Here is a 12,366-nt window from a genome sequence, read left to right as displayed (position 1 = left end):
CCTGCTAGAGTAGTTTGGCCATGCGCATACGGGTTGCCGAGACATGTGAATGTAGTGTCTTGACTCGGTGTAATCTGCTGGCAGGCTCTCCCTGTGAATCGTGAGCAAAGTGCGAAAGATCGTGTGTGTGATCTCGGTTGACTGTAGCATTTATGTTGCTGGGCCTAAAAGCCGGGTGATATCTCTTCAAAATCTCTAACTGACTGGCGCTCGGCACTTCTGATAAAGTGCGGACCGTACAAAGATGCCATATAACAAAGTTCTCTCCCTCGAGAGCAAGTTTTTCGACCCTAACGCCAGCAAATGATGAATCCGCCCTGATAGGGGATCGGGTGTGAAGAACGCCGTTGACCAGTCGTGGGGCCTAATAGCCCTGCGCGTGTGCCACAATGCAACTATCGCGGGTATAAAACAGTCAAAAGAAAAACTCCCGCGCGATGATCATGGCCAGTTTTGGCAGACCTGACCTCGGCATCGTCGTAAGCACAGAACCGTTTCGAGTACTGATTGTGCCTCGTGTCCATAGACAGAACCCGGGCCGGTCAGCTAAATACACCATGGGTGCTCTCGCGTTCCTGAGCTTGCGTGCAACGGCGTGGGAGGCGAATAATATACTCCGGTCATTAAAATACGATGGCGTTGTCTCTGATAAGACAATATGTAAATGCAAACATAGATGTCCTTGCGCCGACGCTCCAATAAAAAGCAAGATAGACTTCGAATGCTTTCGAAAGATGCAAAGAAGAACTGATAACTAGGGGTGTACCAGTCTGTCCGGGGGTGGATCGTCGAAAAGTCGACCTATGTGGGACGGCAAGTAGGGTTCCCAAGAGAAAGGACTTTAGTTCGCTTGAACGGCAACGTATGATAGGGTGTCCTTGCTCATACAGCAGGGGAACCATGGTCGATCGATTTCGGGCGGAGATTCGAGCTAGTCATGGCATCCTTGCCAATCTTCCTGGTCAACTTTGCGTAGTCTGAGACGCATCAGTATGTGGTAAGAAAGCAGCGGTATATAACTTACGAAGACCACAGGCATTGCACAGAGTCCGAGCACCGTCAGGACCTCTGCGCCACTCTGGTGTTTCAGCACGATTGCAGCTGTGGCATCGACCAGGAGGGGCAGCTCGCTATGACAAGGTTAGAACGCGAGTGTGCGCCAACGTGACTTGAGAACTTACACCTCGTTTACGTGTCTTGTTGTCAGCGCCGGCAAATGCACTGTTGCTTTTCATGTCGTCGCCGTAGCTACTGGATGTTTCATGGTCGTATCCATTTGCACGTCGGTAGTGAGCTTCTCGAGGCGGCTCGGCCATACTGGCTTGCTGATGATTGAAGACCACATCTCGCATGCGTTGAAGAGATATCTGAACCCTTTCACCTTGCTTGATCATATCATCAATTTCCTCAAGTCGTGGTATCGACTGTGGTGTCATGCCAATGCGCTGGGCTTCATGCGGTCTGTGACGATAAGCTTTAGAAAACTCCGAGATACGCCCACATCCATCGGCCATCTGGTAAGGTTAATATCTATTACGATGTAGAGTTTTGGGAATACATGCCTCATTCAATGATGCTTCAAGGTCGAAGCTGTCAAGGTGGCGTTTCACGGACTCCCCGTACGGCGCAAGACTAGCACGATTGAGCCTTTTCTCTTCCAGACGGGCTTCGTTGTTGTCACGCAAAGACGTAGGGTAGTATCGGGGTGGCGCAGAGTAGTTCGAGTTTGAAGGAGGGTAGGCCGCAGGCAGTCCGCTTGAGGTAGGTGCCGACTGCCGATAGGATGCATGTTGTGCTTGCGAGTAGCCGTACTGGTGATTCATGGGTTCGGGTGGCTGAGGAGCAGCAGGTTCGTAAGCTGGTGACGGCGCTGGCGGGTACGAAGAGTATGGCAAGTTTGGTCGAGCGGCAGGTGGCGTTGGGGACTGCGCAGTCTTGATGGGGTGCAATGCTGGCAACCTTGGGTTGTGGTGCGATGTCGAATATGGAGGGCGTGGATCATATGGTAGTCGGTGTGTCGAATCGACTTGGTTGTGCGGTGGTGGTGGCGGGGGTGGTACCTGAGCGGCGGCGCTGACGAAAGGGCTGCGAGGGTGTGAGAACGGATTCGGCGGTCCTTGGGCGCTGTAAGAATCCGGTTCGAAAGGTCTTTTTCGTGAATCGGACGGGGAAGTGGTCGTCGCTTGATGATGGGAGGTCGGCGTCGGTGCAGTGGGTGGTGGTGGGACAGGTCCAGGGTATGGAAGCGATTGCTCTGCTCCCAAAGCTTCGGATATCGATGGAAGTGATTGTCGTGGCGCTGATTTGTAGACGTCCTTCTCGTCGCCAGATGTCCTGCGTGATTCCGGAGGTGATAGTAGACCGGCAAGCGAGCCGGGTACTGCGCTGGCGGGCGGCGATTGGTGGGTACCGTGTAGATACGAAGGGTGCAACGGACTGATCATGGCAGGTGTCGAGAGTTTTCGCTGGTAGTCACTTTCTTCCCGCTTGAACCTGCTGGCATCCATGTGATTTATCGAGGGGAGGCCAACGCTGCGAATGTGCAGTCAGTAAGCAGAAACTGGGACAAGTACAACAGCAGCAAGCTTACCTTTGCCTTGCGAGGTCTGATGCCTCCATCACAAGAAAGATGTGAGCGACGGCACTCTTCTGGTGTTGTTACAATGTCGAGATGGATCCGAGCCGCTGCAGAAATGCGGGTACGTGCCTTCCCGCGACTGAATCACAACTGATCGACGAACCCTTCAGCAAACAACAACACAACCAAGCAACTTCCTCCCAATCCGCCTCGAAGTATCGCTGTCGTATTCTCCAGTCCAGCAAACGGCGGCGAAAAAGCGATTTTATTCCTTGTGGGTCACGGCGTCCTCTTTCTATCGCATACGCTGCAGCGTGGGAAACGTTGATGGGTGGTATGATGACTGTCGCTGTTGCTCCTTTCGGCGTCGAATGTCGGTGGCTGACGTGGGGTGGCAGACAGCGGCGTGGAGGGGTCGTTTGGGGCAAGATGCACGAGACGACGGTACTTTTGGGAATCCTTCTCTTACAATGCGCAGCCAGGTCCTGTGGGCGACGGGATGTCAAGTGGTGTGGGAAAGCGTTCGACAGGTGCTACCAGGGCAAAGGCGGCGACAGCAGGTGGTCCCGTGATCTGATCTGACAGTGTGGTCGATGTGTCGATTCGGATCTCAGCGCCTCGTTTCGCCTGCAAGCATGGTGTGAGAGGGAAACGAGTAATGCTGGGGGCATCGACGGCTAAAGCAGATGCAATCGGAGATGAACCGTGCCGGCAGCGAGTAATCGCAAAGTGTGACGAGCCTCTGCAGTGAGAGGCAAGGATGTGCTCGACACCAGCAATCTGATGTTTGCCCCCGGCGCCATATGGGCGGCCAGCACTGCCTACTGGGCAATGATTCTCCACAGCTCCAGCAGGCTCCCTAAAGCGTCGAGTAAGAGGGCAAGGATATGCGGCACGCGAATCTGCCCTTGCGAGTCCTAGCTTCATCGGTCGCATTCGCCCCTCAATGCAGCACAGCACGCTTTCTTTGGCGTGAGATCAGCGCCTCTGCAACTGCATGAGTGCGCCCCTCGTGCACAGTCATGACACTTGCTGCACACTTGCTGCGGACACCTCTCCGCCACCAGCTTCTGGTGCGTAATTTGCGTTTGCTCACGTTCTTTTTCTCTCGATCCGACGCCGTTGCGGCCAGGGGTGGGCATCGTTGGCTGCATCCGCGCCAGTAGTGACGCCGCGGACACGAGGAGAGATTCGCCTATGCCGAATGAGGACCAGCCCGATGACGCGGGACGAATCAACGGGAGGTGCGATCGAGATGGCAGCCGAGCGCCCCACCACTGCATTACGGGGGGTTTGCATCCACGTTCGTCTGTCATCCTTCGCTTGGCCACGGCAGGGCATGAGAAGGCTGCCAGCGCCACCTGTGCAGGGCCGCTGATTTTCGCGGGCACAGCAGCGCAGCACCAGACGAGACAGGCTACGGCAGCCACCGCACGTTGGGCAGCAACCGCTAATACGCGGTACCTCGTCTAGCCAGATTTGCGAGCCCACAAGCCGGCGCTATCGGATATCTCCATGTGCAGCGGTCCTGCCAGGCCTGAATCGTGCGGCACGATCAAGATCAACGTCAGCGGGGGCGGCGGACGATGGGCCGGCCATTCGTCGTTGATACCGAACCCTTTTGCGAGCTGCCCGAGTCGTGGCCCCAGCTCCGCTATCGTTGTCCAAGCGAGTGTGTCAGGCCACTTTTACCAGGGCTTCTTAATGCGTCCCCAAAGCTGTGGAACCGCTCGGCTACGTCAGTCCATCACATGTGGCTCGCCGTAGCCGTCGGTTTTGGTCCAACATTTCGCGCGGTCCCAGTTGACATCTCCCCAGCATCTGGAACACTGCTGGACAAAGTGTCCATCATAGATCGCGCTCCATTCCTGCGCTCGGCTGCGCGGAGCCCTGTCAGACCGCCTTGGAACGTGAACCAAGTGGTACCGACCCAGCGATCGTGCCATGCTCCCGACAAGCCTCTTGCACGATTTAGCTGCATTCACGCTACTGACAGAGTGCAACGTCAAGATATCGAATTTTGAGGTCGCCGAGTCATATTTCCACTCACCGTTTAGATTATCGCGATACCCAATATCAACGTTGGACCGGGCCCACATTCACAACACGGACGTCCATGTGGCCGCTCAGATGATCCTTTGCACACAGGCTCATTGACGTTGACACTCGGTTTTCTTGTTTCTTTGAAACAGCAGTAGCCTCCAGGCTCTCCGTTGCACAATACCATCTTGTGCGACACACATTCAGTCACAACCACAACGGACAACATGACTGACCGCTCGCTGCATCGCTGCCACATCGATGTGAGCTGGTCTGATCTCACGAGGCCTTCACCCGGAGTGCCACAAGACTGGCAGCTGTTCATGTCAAGAACATGTCAGAAGCATTGGCGCTAGATCTGTGGCTTTCAACGTGGAACCTGCATGGATCTTTTGGTGGCACTGCTATTCTCGCTAACACTCTTCGCGCTGCTCATGATTCCGATACGCTCTGTGGTGTGGGGTTGCCATATCGTGCACGCGGTGAGTGACCGCCTATCGGAAGGAGCGTCGACTCTGTCGCGCAGCCAAAAGCTGCGCGTACACACAACATGGCACCGTGTTTAACAAGGCGGTTCCATATGTGAACACCGAAAGAGTTCGGGATCGTATCGCTTGCGCAATTCTAACTCAAGTCGATCTTACGTCCACGGCCTCATCGTACCTGATAGAGGCTGTCGTCCGGGTGTCGTGCAGGACTCCACCTCAGTGGACCGGAGCCAGATTCTCTTTGCGAAATGTCCTGACATTAAGTGTTTCAGGATACGAGCTTCACGTCGCATTCACCCTTTGTAGGCAAGGAATCGGCGCATGGTCGAAATCACGACCACGCATGTCGTTCCATAGTAAAGTGGTATGGTATTATCAGAGTGTAGTCTGCCACGCAGCGGACATGAGTGTCAAGCCTTGTGTAGTATGCCTGCTGAGATGACGCAGACTCTACCGACCAGAATGATCATTCAAGCGGTCTCCGGGAGCGGTATTTCAGAGACCGACTTGATCTCTGTTAAAGTTCTGTTTTAGCTTTGTACATATACCATCCCCAGGCATAAGAGACCGCAGAACACTGGCCCACAGCGGTGAATGCAAAGTCCGCGGAGCATTTTGGAACGATGTGGTCAACGCGTGGCGTCCGCCCGCGGCACTGTCTTTCTCAAAGTTTCCGTCAAGCTGCTGAGCAGCATAGCCTCACACATGTGCGTCTGGCTATTAAAGGTGGCCTGAGCAATACGGTCCCTTGTTCCCGGGTAGCCTGGAACATCGGTGTATCCGATAGGGGCAAGCTTGTTCCTTCACATGAAAACGCATGCACATGAGTGCATGAAGATACGGCGTAGTCGACTAGTCTTGGAACACACAGGAGCAGTTTGATTTACTCATCTACCTGAACAGCGTCGATGCTTATGGCTGACAAGGCTCGACGGGGATTGGCATCTGCCACCCCCGCCTGGAAGACATCTCGATCTTAATACATGAATACTCTGCAAGGAACCCAATCCTGGGTAATCGGCAGTGGGTAACGACCGAAACTTTTGTAATCCCGGGCCGCAGACAGTGCCTGGCTGACAGTTCAGTTGACACGCAATGGCTGTGTCGTGCGACTACCTTCAGTGAGCCGATTGTCCGTTCGAAAGTGTTTCATGACTTTGCATATACAAGGGTAGGCAATGCTGTCTCGATTACTGTGGCGCCTTTCCAGACAAGATCTTCGTACCCGCGACCGTTATGCTACGGATGTTGCAATTTCGAGGCGCGATGATCTTCGCGCGCGGCACAAGGAAAAGAGATATCGTTTTTTTACCAGCATTCAGGGTCCAGGCAATAATGAACAAGACGAGCATAGCCAGAATTCTTTTGGACGCTGGTGCCAGATGATCTTCATCGACAATTCCCCTTTTATTCTCTGCTGACCCGTATTAGGCTTTAGCGAGCACAGCAGAGTACCCACATTGGAGCGAAGCACCACACTGGTTTACAGATGCGTTGGCCGTCTCTCTTTTCGTATGCCCCAAATCGAAAGGTGCACTACCTGCCTGAGTGGCCAAAGAGCGGGCTCAGGATGCTGCCGTCTGCTCAGAACACGGCACAGCAAGTGAACTGTGCCGCTGCGTCACAAGGAGCTCATCTTGGAATTTTCCGACCAACAAACAGGTGCATCGTTCCCACCTTTCTCGAGGCGGCAGGTCGCGCGTCTAGGACTGGGACCATAGCTCGTGCAAATGACACCGACCTGATGCAGTTGACTCCACATTTCTAGTGCGTATGACTGTTCCCCTGTCAATGATAACACTTGCGGAGACATTAATCCGATGATTAGCGACGAGCGGATGTGCCGGAGGGTGCAAACAGTACACTGTATGTGCTTCTACGGAAGCATACTGGTTGGCCGAACACTACTCTATGCAATTTTCGAGTTTCCCATTCCATTATGTACGAATCGCCGCTAACTCTACAGAGCATCTCTTTGAAGCTTTGTAGGCCATGACATGACCTTTCTTGCAAACCGGCAGGCTGCATTATACTCAAGTTACTACTACCTAACCTTCCGACACGCTGTACTTTTTGTTCACTAGGGTTAAGACTCTCGTGCTCTATTGGGCTGCTCCTACGTATGTATGTACTCGCCGTCCTTATTCCTGACAAATCCTTGAAATGCTGTGACATGGCCTGCTTCCGCTTTGAACGGCTGCCTGCAACCTGTATCCAAGCTTGTCTCCGATTCGAGACATGATCTTCGTGCTGCTACAGACATGCTGTGCTGCGTTAGTGTTGTAGCAAGCGATCTAGTATGCACGTCTGGCAATGCGCGATATGTGTCTACCATCAAAATCATCCCCAGAGTCTGCCCCATTGCCCCAGTGCAGAACACTTCGTTTCACCCAATGCGGAACGCCCGCAAAGCGGTTTGCGCCCAAATCGCTTTTTCCATGCACGCCCTGCCGCCGTCGCTGCCACAACCGGATGTCTTTCGTTGTGCCACTACCCGCAACTACTGTTTACTTTTTCTAGCACTCCTGCAGATCGTGGTCTGGGCTGCGTGCGAAGGATTGATGAGCTGGACGCACACCAGGTAACAGGAGGCGGGGGCAAGCTCCAGTCACGATCAGCAGCTACACAAGGATGATATCGTCGACCCCAGAGTTCTGGGCAACGGATTCTGCATCCCCGGTGTGCGGACACCCAAAACAATTGTGGTGGTTGCTCATCTCCTCTAGGTCGCGGCCCTGCGTCAATAGCTATCCAAAAAGGAAGTGCGAGCACGAACTTGGCTATCTTCCACGCACAGGCTCTCACCCACACAACGGCTCAACCCGCAAGATCGATTCCGTGCTGTCAATCGCCTAAAATCCCCTAGAGCCCAGGCATACAGATCGAACATCTTTTGCGAGTCTCGCCCGGAGCAAGATCCGAACGCGAAGCCGAGGTAACTGGACATCGTATCAATCTTGCTCGGCTCGACCCACGGATGAAAGCGCACGTAGATCATCTATCCGCTGCACCCGTCCTCTTCTGTAAAGCCCGGCTTGTACAAGATTCGCAAAGTCCCGCTGAACGTCCTGTCATGCACGAGGTCTTGTCGTGCCATCTGTCTGCCGTGTTCGCTTCTCGGCAACTGCCAGTTTTTCCCCGATGCGGCAATTCGGGCGAGACTATTCATTGGCAGATCACGACAACGATGCAGCTTCATTCTGCCCAACACAGCGCTCCTAAACCGTCGAGGGCACGAGACAATGATCGTCGCACCGTCCGTGCTGCGATCTGGATTCTCCCGTTGTTCGTATGGCTGACGACATCTGGTTGATCTCGGAAGCACGGAGATGAGGATGAGCTCCGCAAATACACCGATGGAATGTCGAGGCTTATTGACGACGGATCTGGTACATCTGGTAGATCGTTGATTGCCATGATATTGCCTGTTTTGGCGTCGAGGCTGACGGCCAAGACCGGTGATTTTTGTGTCGGAAAGGCTTCTGCCGGCGCTTAAGGTTTCCTCCGTATCAAGGTACTACTGTCTCGCTCAAGATACGGCAACAAACATGTAATGCCTGCAGTCATCAGGAGCCTCACTCTGAAAGGAAACGGAACTGATACTAGCCATCATGGCGTCCAGCGACGGCCCTCTGGTCTTTCGATTCACCCATGTTGTACAGCCAACAAATCCAGGCTTGGCATCAGAACCGAAATGCGACATGTAGATGATATGTTTATTCTCGTTGTAGAAGTTACAGTGTAAAAGCAACTTCTCTGGCTACTACCTGTGTGCAACGCGCTCAGTCAGGTCTAGCTTAGATGTATACATATCTGATTAATTGGCAGATCGAACGGTACATTCCATGCACGCGACATTCCTGTTCTACAAAGCAGTGTATTTCCAATTCAAGGAAGGTTATGCCTCACCTGGCCACACTTCATCTGCAACCTCTCGTACCAACTGCAGTTTCTTCTTCATCCCTTCAATGTCAATCAAATTTCCCTCAGCATGGCTCGCAAAACCGCACTGCGGGCTGACACCGCATCTCTTTAAGGCGTCCTCTCTACTCTCCCCCTGTCCCTTCGCCATGACATCTGCTGCTGCATAGATCCTCTTCTTCAGCTCTTCCTTATCCTCCAGCTCTGGGAACTTGCTCGTCACAACTCCCAGAATGACGTTCTTATTTTTTGGCAAATGCGCAAGCGGCTCGAAGCCGCCGGCCCGCGGAGTGTCGTACTCCAGGTAATAAGTCTGGACGTTCATGTGCTGGAAGAGCTTCGTTGCGATGCGGTCGTAGCCGCCTTCGCTGAAGTGACGCGAGTTGACAAAGTTGCCTCTGCAGAGATGCACGCCAATGTGCATGTCAGACGGTACCTGGCTGATACAGTCATTGTAGAGCTGGATGTACAGATCGAGCAGTTCGTCGGCGGAAACCGTGTTAGTCTTATCTTCTTTCCAGCCATCGAGCATCTTTTCAGAGCAAAAGTCTGTCGAGAATGAGAAACAACGGCCACATAGGGTCAAGAGTGAACTTACAAGCCAGGTTCGGATCGTCGAACTGCACGTTCCGTAGTCCGGCCTTGTAGAGGATGTCAAGTTCGACTTGATACGCTTTTGCGACATCCGCGAAGTACTCCTTGTCATTTTTGTAGACGTTCTTTGGGTATGCCTTCCCATCGACATATCTGAGATGGTACCAGTTGGGCGCGGCAAGCGTCAGCTTCATATCGCCCCACCTTTCCTTTGGCAACAGCGTCTTCAAGTACTCCACTTGAGATACGTACGTACTCTCTCCGGTGTGCTTGATCTTACCAACGCAGTAAACACTTTCGCCCGGCTGATGTCCGCTCTCCAAGAAAGCCGCAATGTCAGGCACGTAAGTCCTGAAGGTTTCGAGCGGCGGATTCTGGACCTCTTCCATGCCTTCCAGGGTGGGCCAGAAGGTGCCCCAGAACATGTGTCTGCGGTACTCGCCATCGCTTATGCCGCAGAAACCGAGATCGAGCTGTATCTTGACAATGTCCTCGATGGCGCGATCCTCAAGGGGAGCGAGTTCGGAAGCAGATTTGTGCTCTTTGTAGCGTGCATCGAGCAACGACTGTGGACGCTTGAGCGAGCCCAAGTGTTCAGCACGGAACGGCGGGCTGCGGTGAAGGGAGAAAGACATGGGTCGCGATGGCTGCGTTGTAGCCTGTACAGTAAACACGGACGCCGTTGCTGAGTATAAGATTCGTCGGCTTCTGGGGGAGACAGAGGTCCTGAAGCTATCGGAGCTTCCATCGGCCCATAGCACTTATGTTACCGGGCATCGCTATTATCGGTCCGAGCCGTGGTTTTGCAAGGGCTTGGGGTATTAGTCGTATCGGCAGTTGGTGAGGTCGCATCACGCTGCTTCGTTGGACGAAATTGACTGCTTGCCCCGCATCTTCAAACATGGTGCCCCGCATTGTGACGTCAGCTCTGCCTGAGAAAGTTATGGTACTGTCGCCAATTCCTTGTGCTTCAGCTTTGTAAGGGATTATGGTGACGAGGTTGGAGTGCAGCCCCGTTTCTTTACATAGACTGGGTGAGTACGTACTGTGGTGGTATGATGTATGTATGAAGGGTCATTCTGGGGGTAATTTTCAACACCAAAACATCAAAAGGAACAACTAGTGGGGAAATAATCAGGAGACTTGCTTAAGGTACAGTGGGATATCAAAATGCTATGTGAAAGCCACGCTAATGTCCGATGTGTCATGTGCGCTGAGCATTGCCATCTTCCGCATTGGTTGCAGCACATGAGAAAGGGGAAATGGTTACAAGATCAGCCTGAGAGGGCTACGAAAGAGCAAATGCCAAATACTGAAGATTAATCAAAGTGCGCATCCATTTGATGGATAAGCTGCTTCAGACACGGTCCATTGGAATCGCCTCGCGGTGAACAGCATACTCGTGATCGACAAGAATGACATCGTCTTCGACCTTGCTGTGCGTTCCAGCAGGGTTGGACCTCAGTGTATCGAGACCATCGCCCTTCTTGGTGTATGCGCAAGTGGAACAGCTCATCTGGCGGCTCTTCTCGAAAGTGGCGGTGCTGTTCACTGTTGTATTTGGCGAAGAGCCTCGACCAAATTCGCTGTTGATCAAGCGATGGTGGGCGTCACGGCTTCGGTCAGCGACAGGAGAATCGTTCGCGACTCCCGCCCAGATGGCCGACAGAGGAAGGAAGATGCACACAACGGTGAGCACCATGTTGCCGAATTCGGGAACTTTCTCTTGAAGAGGCTCGTAGAACTGGATGACCGAGATGAGAGCTATTAAATGTAAGTGACGTTGCCATCTCGTGAGTGAAAGAGCTTACCTGGAATAAACATGGTTTGACACCCCATGATGAAGACTATCTGCATTGGTCCGAACTGCAGCATGTTGAGACGGCGACGCTGTACGATGGCACAGCCCAGCTTCCATGTGAAAACGCAGCTGTAGAGCAGAATGGCCACTGCTTGTGTGATCCATGACCAAGCGCTGAGTCTGTCTTGACCACGGTCGACCAACTGTACAGTCGCAATGTGTGTGGCGACCATGAACGCAAACTTGAACCCGAGGGAAATCAGTGCCATTGCGGTCGTGGCGCCCATAATAACAACGCGCTGTATGGGTCCAGTCGTGACACATGCCACCCAAACTTGGAGGCTGAGTGATCCCATGACAAGGGCCAATACAATGAAGCTCAAGGTGTTGGTGGTGATGGAGACGGCAAGGTCGGTGGTAGTAGCGCGGAAGGCCCCTGATAACAGACCGTACGGGTGCATAATGTTGCCAGTGAGGTAGCAGGCCGAGAAGATGGTACGTGCAGTGTTTGTGAAAAGGCAAAGGGCGTTGAGAATGAAGATCAAAGACTTCCTCTTCTCAGTTCGAGTAAGTAGGACCAGCACAAGCAACAGCATGAACGACGACCCGATCTGAGAACCAAAGCTGATACCACGACGAGCAGTATAGAGTCGGTAGAAGTTGACCATCTCCATGTTGACGACCAAGATGCTGCCATCTGGGGCGTACATCGTAACATTCTGGAGCCATGGGTCGAAAGTCGTGGGATCGAATGGTGCCGGTGGTGCTGGTGCTACCTCTGCCATGTCGAGGGTGACTGTATGAAGTTGGTAAGTTCGAGGATGTGGTTGGGAGACAGAAGCTAGAGGTAGGAGTCCTAGCAGGGACAGGAATAGCTTGATCTTGGAACAAAGGGAACCGCTTTTGACACCGAATGGTTTGCTGAGAGGAGCAAACAGATCGGA

At 53.2% G+C, this 12,366-nt stretch overlaps 4 protein-coding genes across 4 annotated transcripts; all 4 read right to left on the bottom strand.

The window, feature by feature from the left end:
- Window positions 1-820: 820 nt before the first annotated feature.
- C7974DRAFT_198486 (uncharacterized protein) lies at window positions 821-2,831 on the bottom strand. The gene is made up of 5 exons (XM_046136733.1): window positions 2,591-2,831; window positions 1,563-2,532; window positions 1,182-1,514; window positions 1,025-1,130; window positions 821-977 (listed from the first exon to the last, which is right to left on the bottom strand). Exons 1-5 carry the CDS (start codon window positions 2,617-2,619, stop codon window positions 883-885), a joined length of 1,533 nt encoding a protein of 510 aa, XP_045996088.1. The 5' UTR covers window positions 2,620-2,831; the 3' UTR covers window positions 821-882.
- Window positions 2,832-3,861, bottom strand: C7974DRAFT_455284 (uncharacterized protein; the record flags this gene model as incomplete). Its single annotated transcript, XM_046145956.1, has 2 exons — window positions 2,832-3,495; window positions 3,675-3,861. The coding sequence occupies 2 exons, from the start codon at window positions 3,859-3,861 to the stop codon at window positions 3,044-3,046; spliced, it is 639 nt and encodes a 212-aa protein (XP_045996087.1). The 3' UTR covers window positions 2,832-3,043.
- Window positions 3,862-8,906: 5,045 nt separating this feature from the next.
- C7974DRAFT_198351 (5-methyltetrahydropteroyltriglutamate-homocysteine methyltransferase) lies at window positions 8,907-10,646 on the bottom strand. The gene is made up of 2 exons (XM_046136732.1): window positions 9,626-10,646; window positions 8,907-9,576 (listed from the first exon to the last, which is right to left on the bottom strand). Exons 1-2 carry the CDS (start codon window positions 10,254-10,256, stop codon window positions 9,005-9,007), a joined length of 1,203 nt encoding a protein of 400 aa, XP_045996086.1. The 5' UTR covers window positions 10,257-10,646; the 3' UTR covers window positions 8,907-9,004.
- A 332-nt stretch (window positions 10,647-10,978) lies between these two features.
- C7974DRAFT_376840 (fungal pheromone mating factor STE2 GPCR-domain-containing protein) lies at window positions 10,979-12,207 on the bottom strand (the record flags this gene model as incomplete). The annotated part of the gene is made up of 2 exons (XM_046140306.1): window positions 10,979-11,385; window positions 11,433-12,207. 2 exons carry the CDS (start codon window positions 12,205-12,207, stop codon window positions 10,979-10,981), a joined length of 1,182 nt encoding a protein of 393 aa, XP_045996085.1.
- Window positions 12,208-12,366: the final 159 nt, after the last annotated feature.

The sequence above is a fragment of the Boeremia exigua genome (genome assembly GCF_020726555.1).
Source record: "Boeremia exigua strain MPI-SDFR-AT-0100 chromosome Unknown C7974scaffold_7, whole genome shotgun sequence".
Classification (NCBI taxonomy): domain Eukaryota; kingdom Fungi; phylum Ascomycota; class Dothideomycetes; order Pleosporales; family Didymellaceae; genus Boeremia; species Boeremia exigua.
Note: the sequence above shows the minus strand (reverse complement) of the source record. Positions and strands in the feature narration are given on the sequence as shown.

Coding starts and splice junctions, on each gene's coding strand:
- C7974DRAFT_198486 (XM_046136733.1), bottom strand. CDS start 2,619: ATGGAGGCATCAGACCTCGCAAGGCAAAG. Junction 2,533..2,590: donor TCAGACCTCGCAAGGCAAAG/GTAAGCTTGCTG, acceptor GCACATTCGCAG/CGTTGGCCTCCCCTCGATAA. Junction 978..1,024: donor GTGCAATGCCTGTGGTCTTC/GTAAGTTATATA, acceptor GATGCGTCTCAG/ACTACGCAAAGTTGACCAGG.
- C7974DRAFT_198351 (XM_046136732.1), bottom strand. CDS start 10,256: ATGTCTTTCTCCCTTCACCGCAGCCCGCCGTTCCGTGCTGAACACTTG. Junction 9,577..9,625: donor CGACGATCCGAACCTGGCTT/GTAAGTTCACTC, acceptor CATTCTCGACAG/ACTTTTGCTCTGAAAAGATG.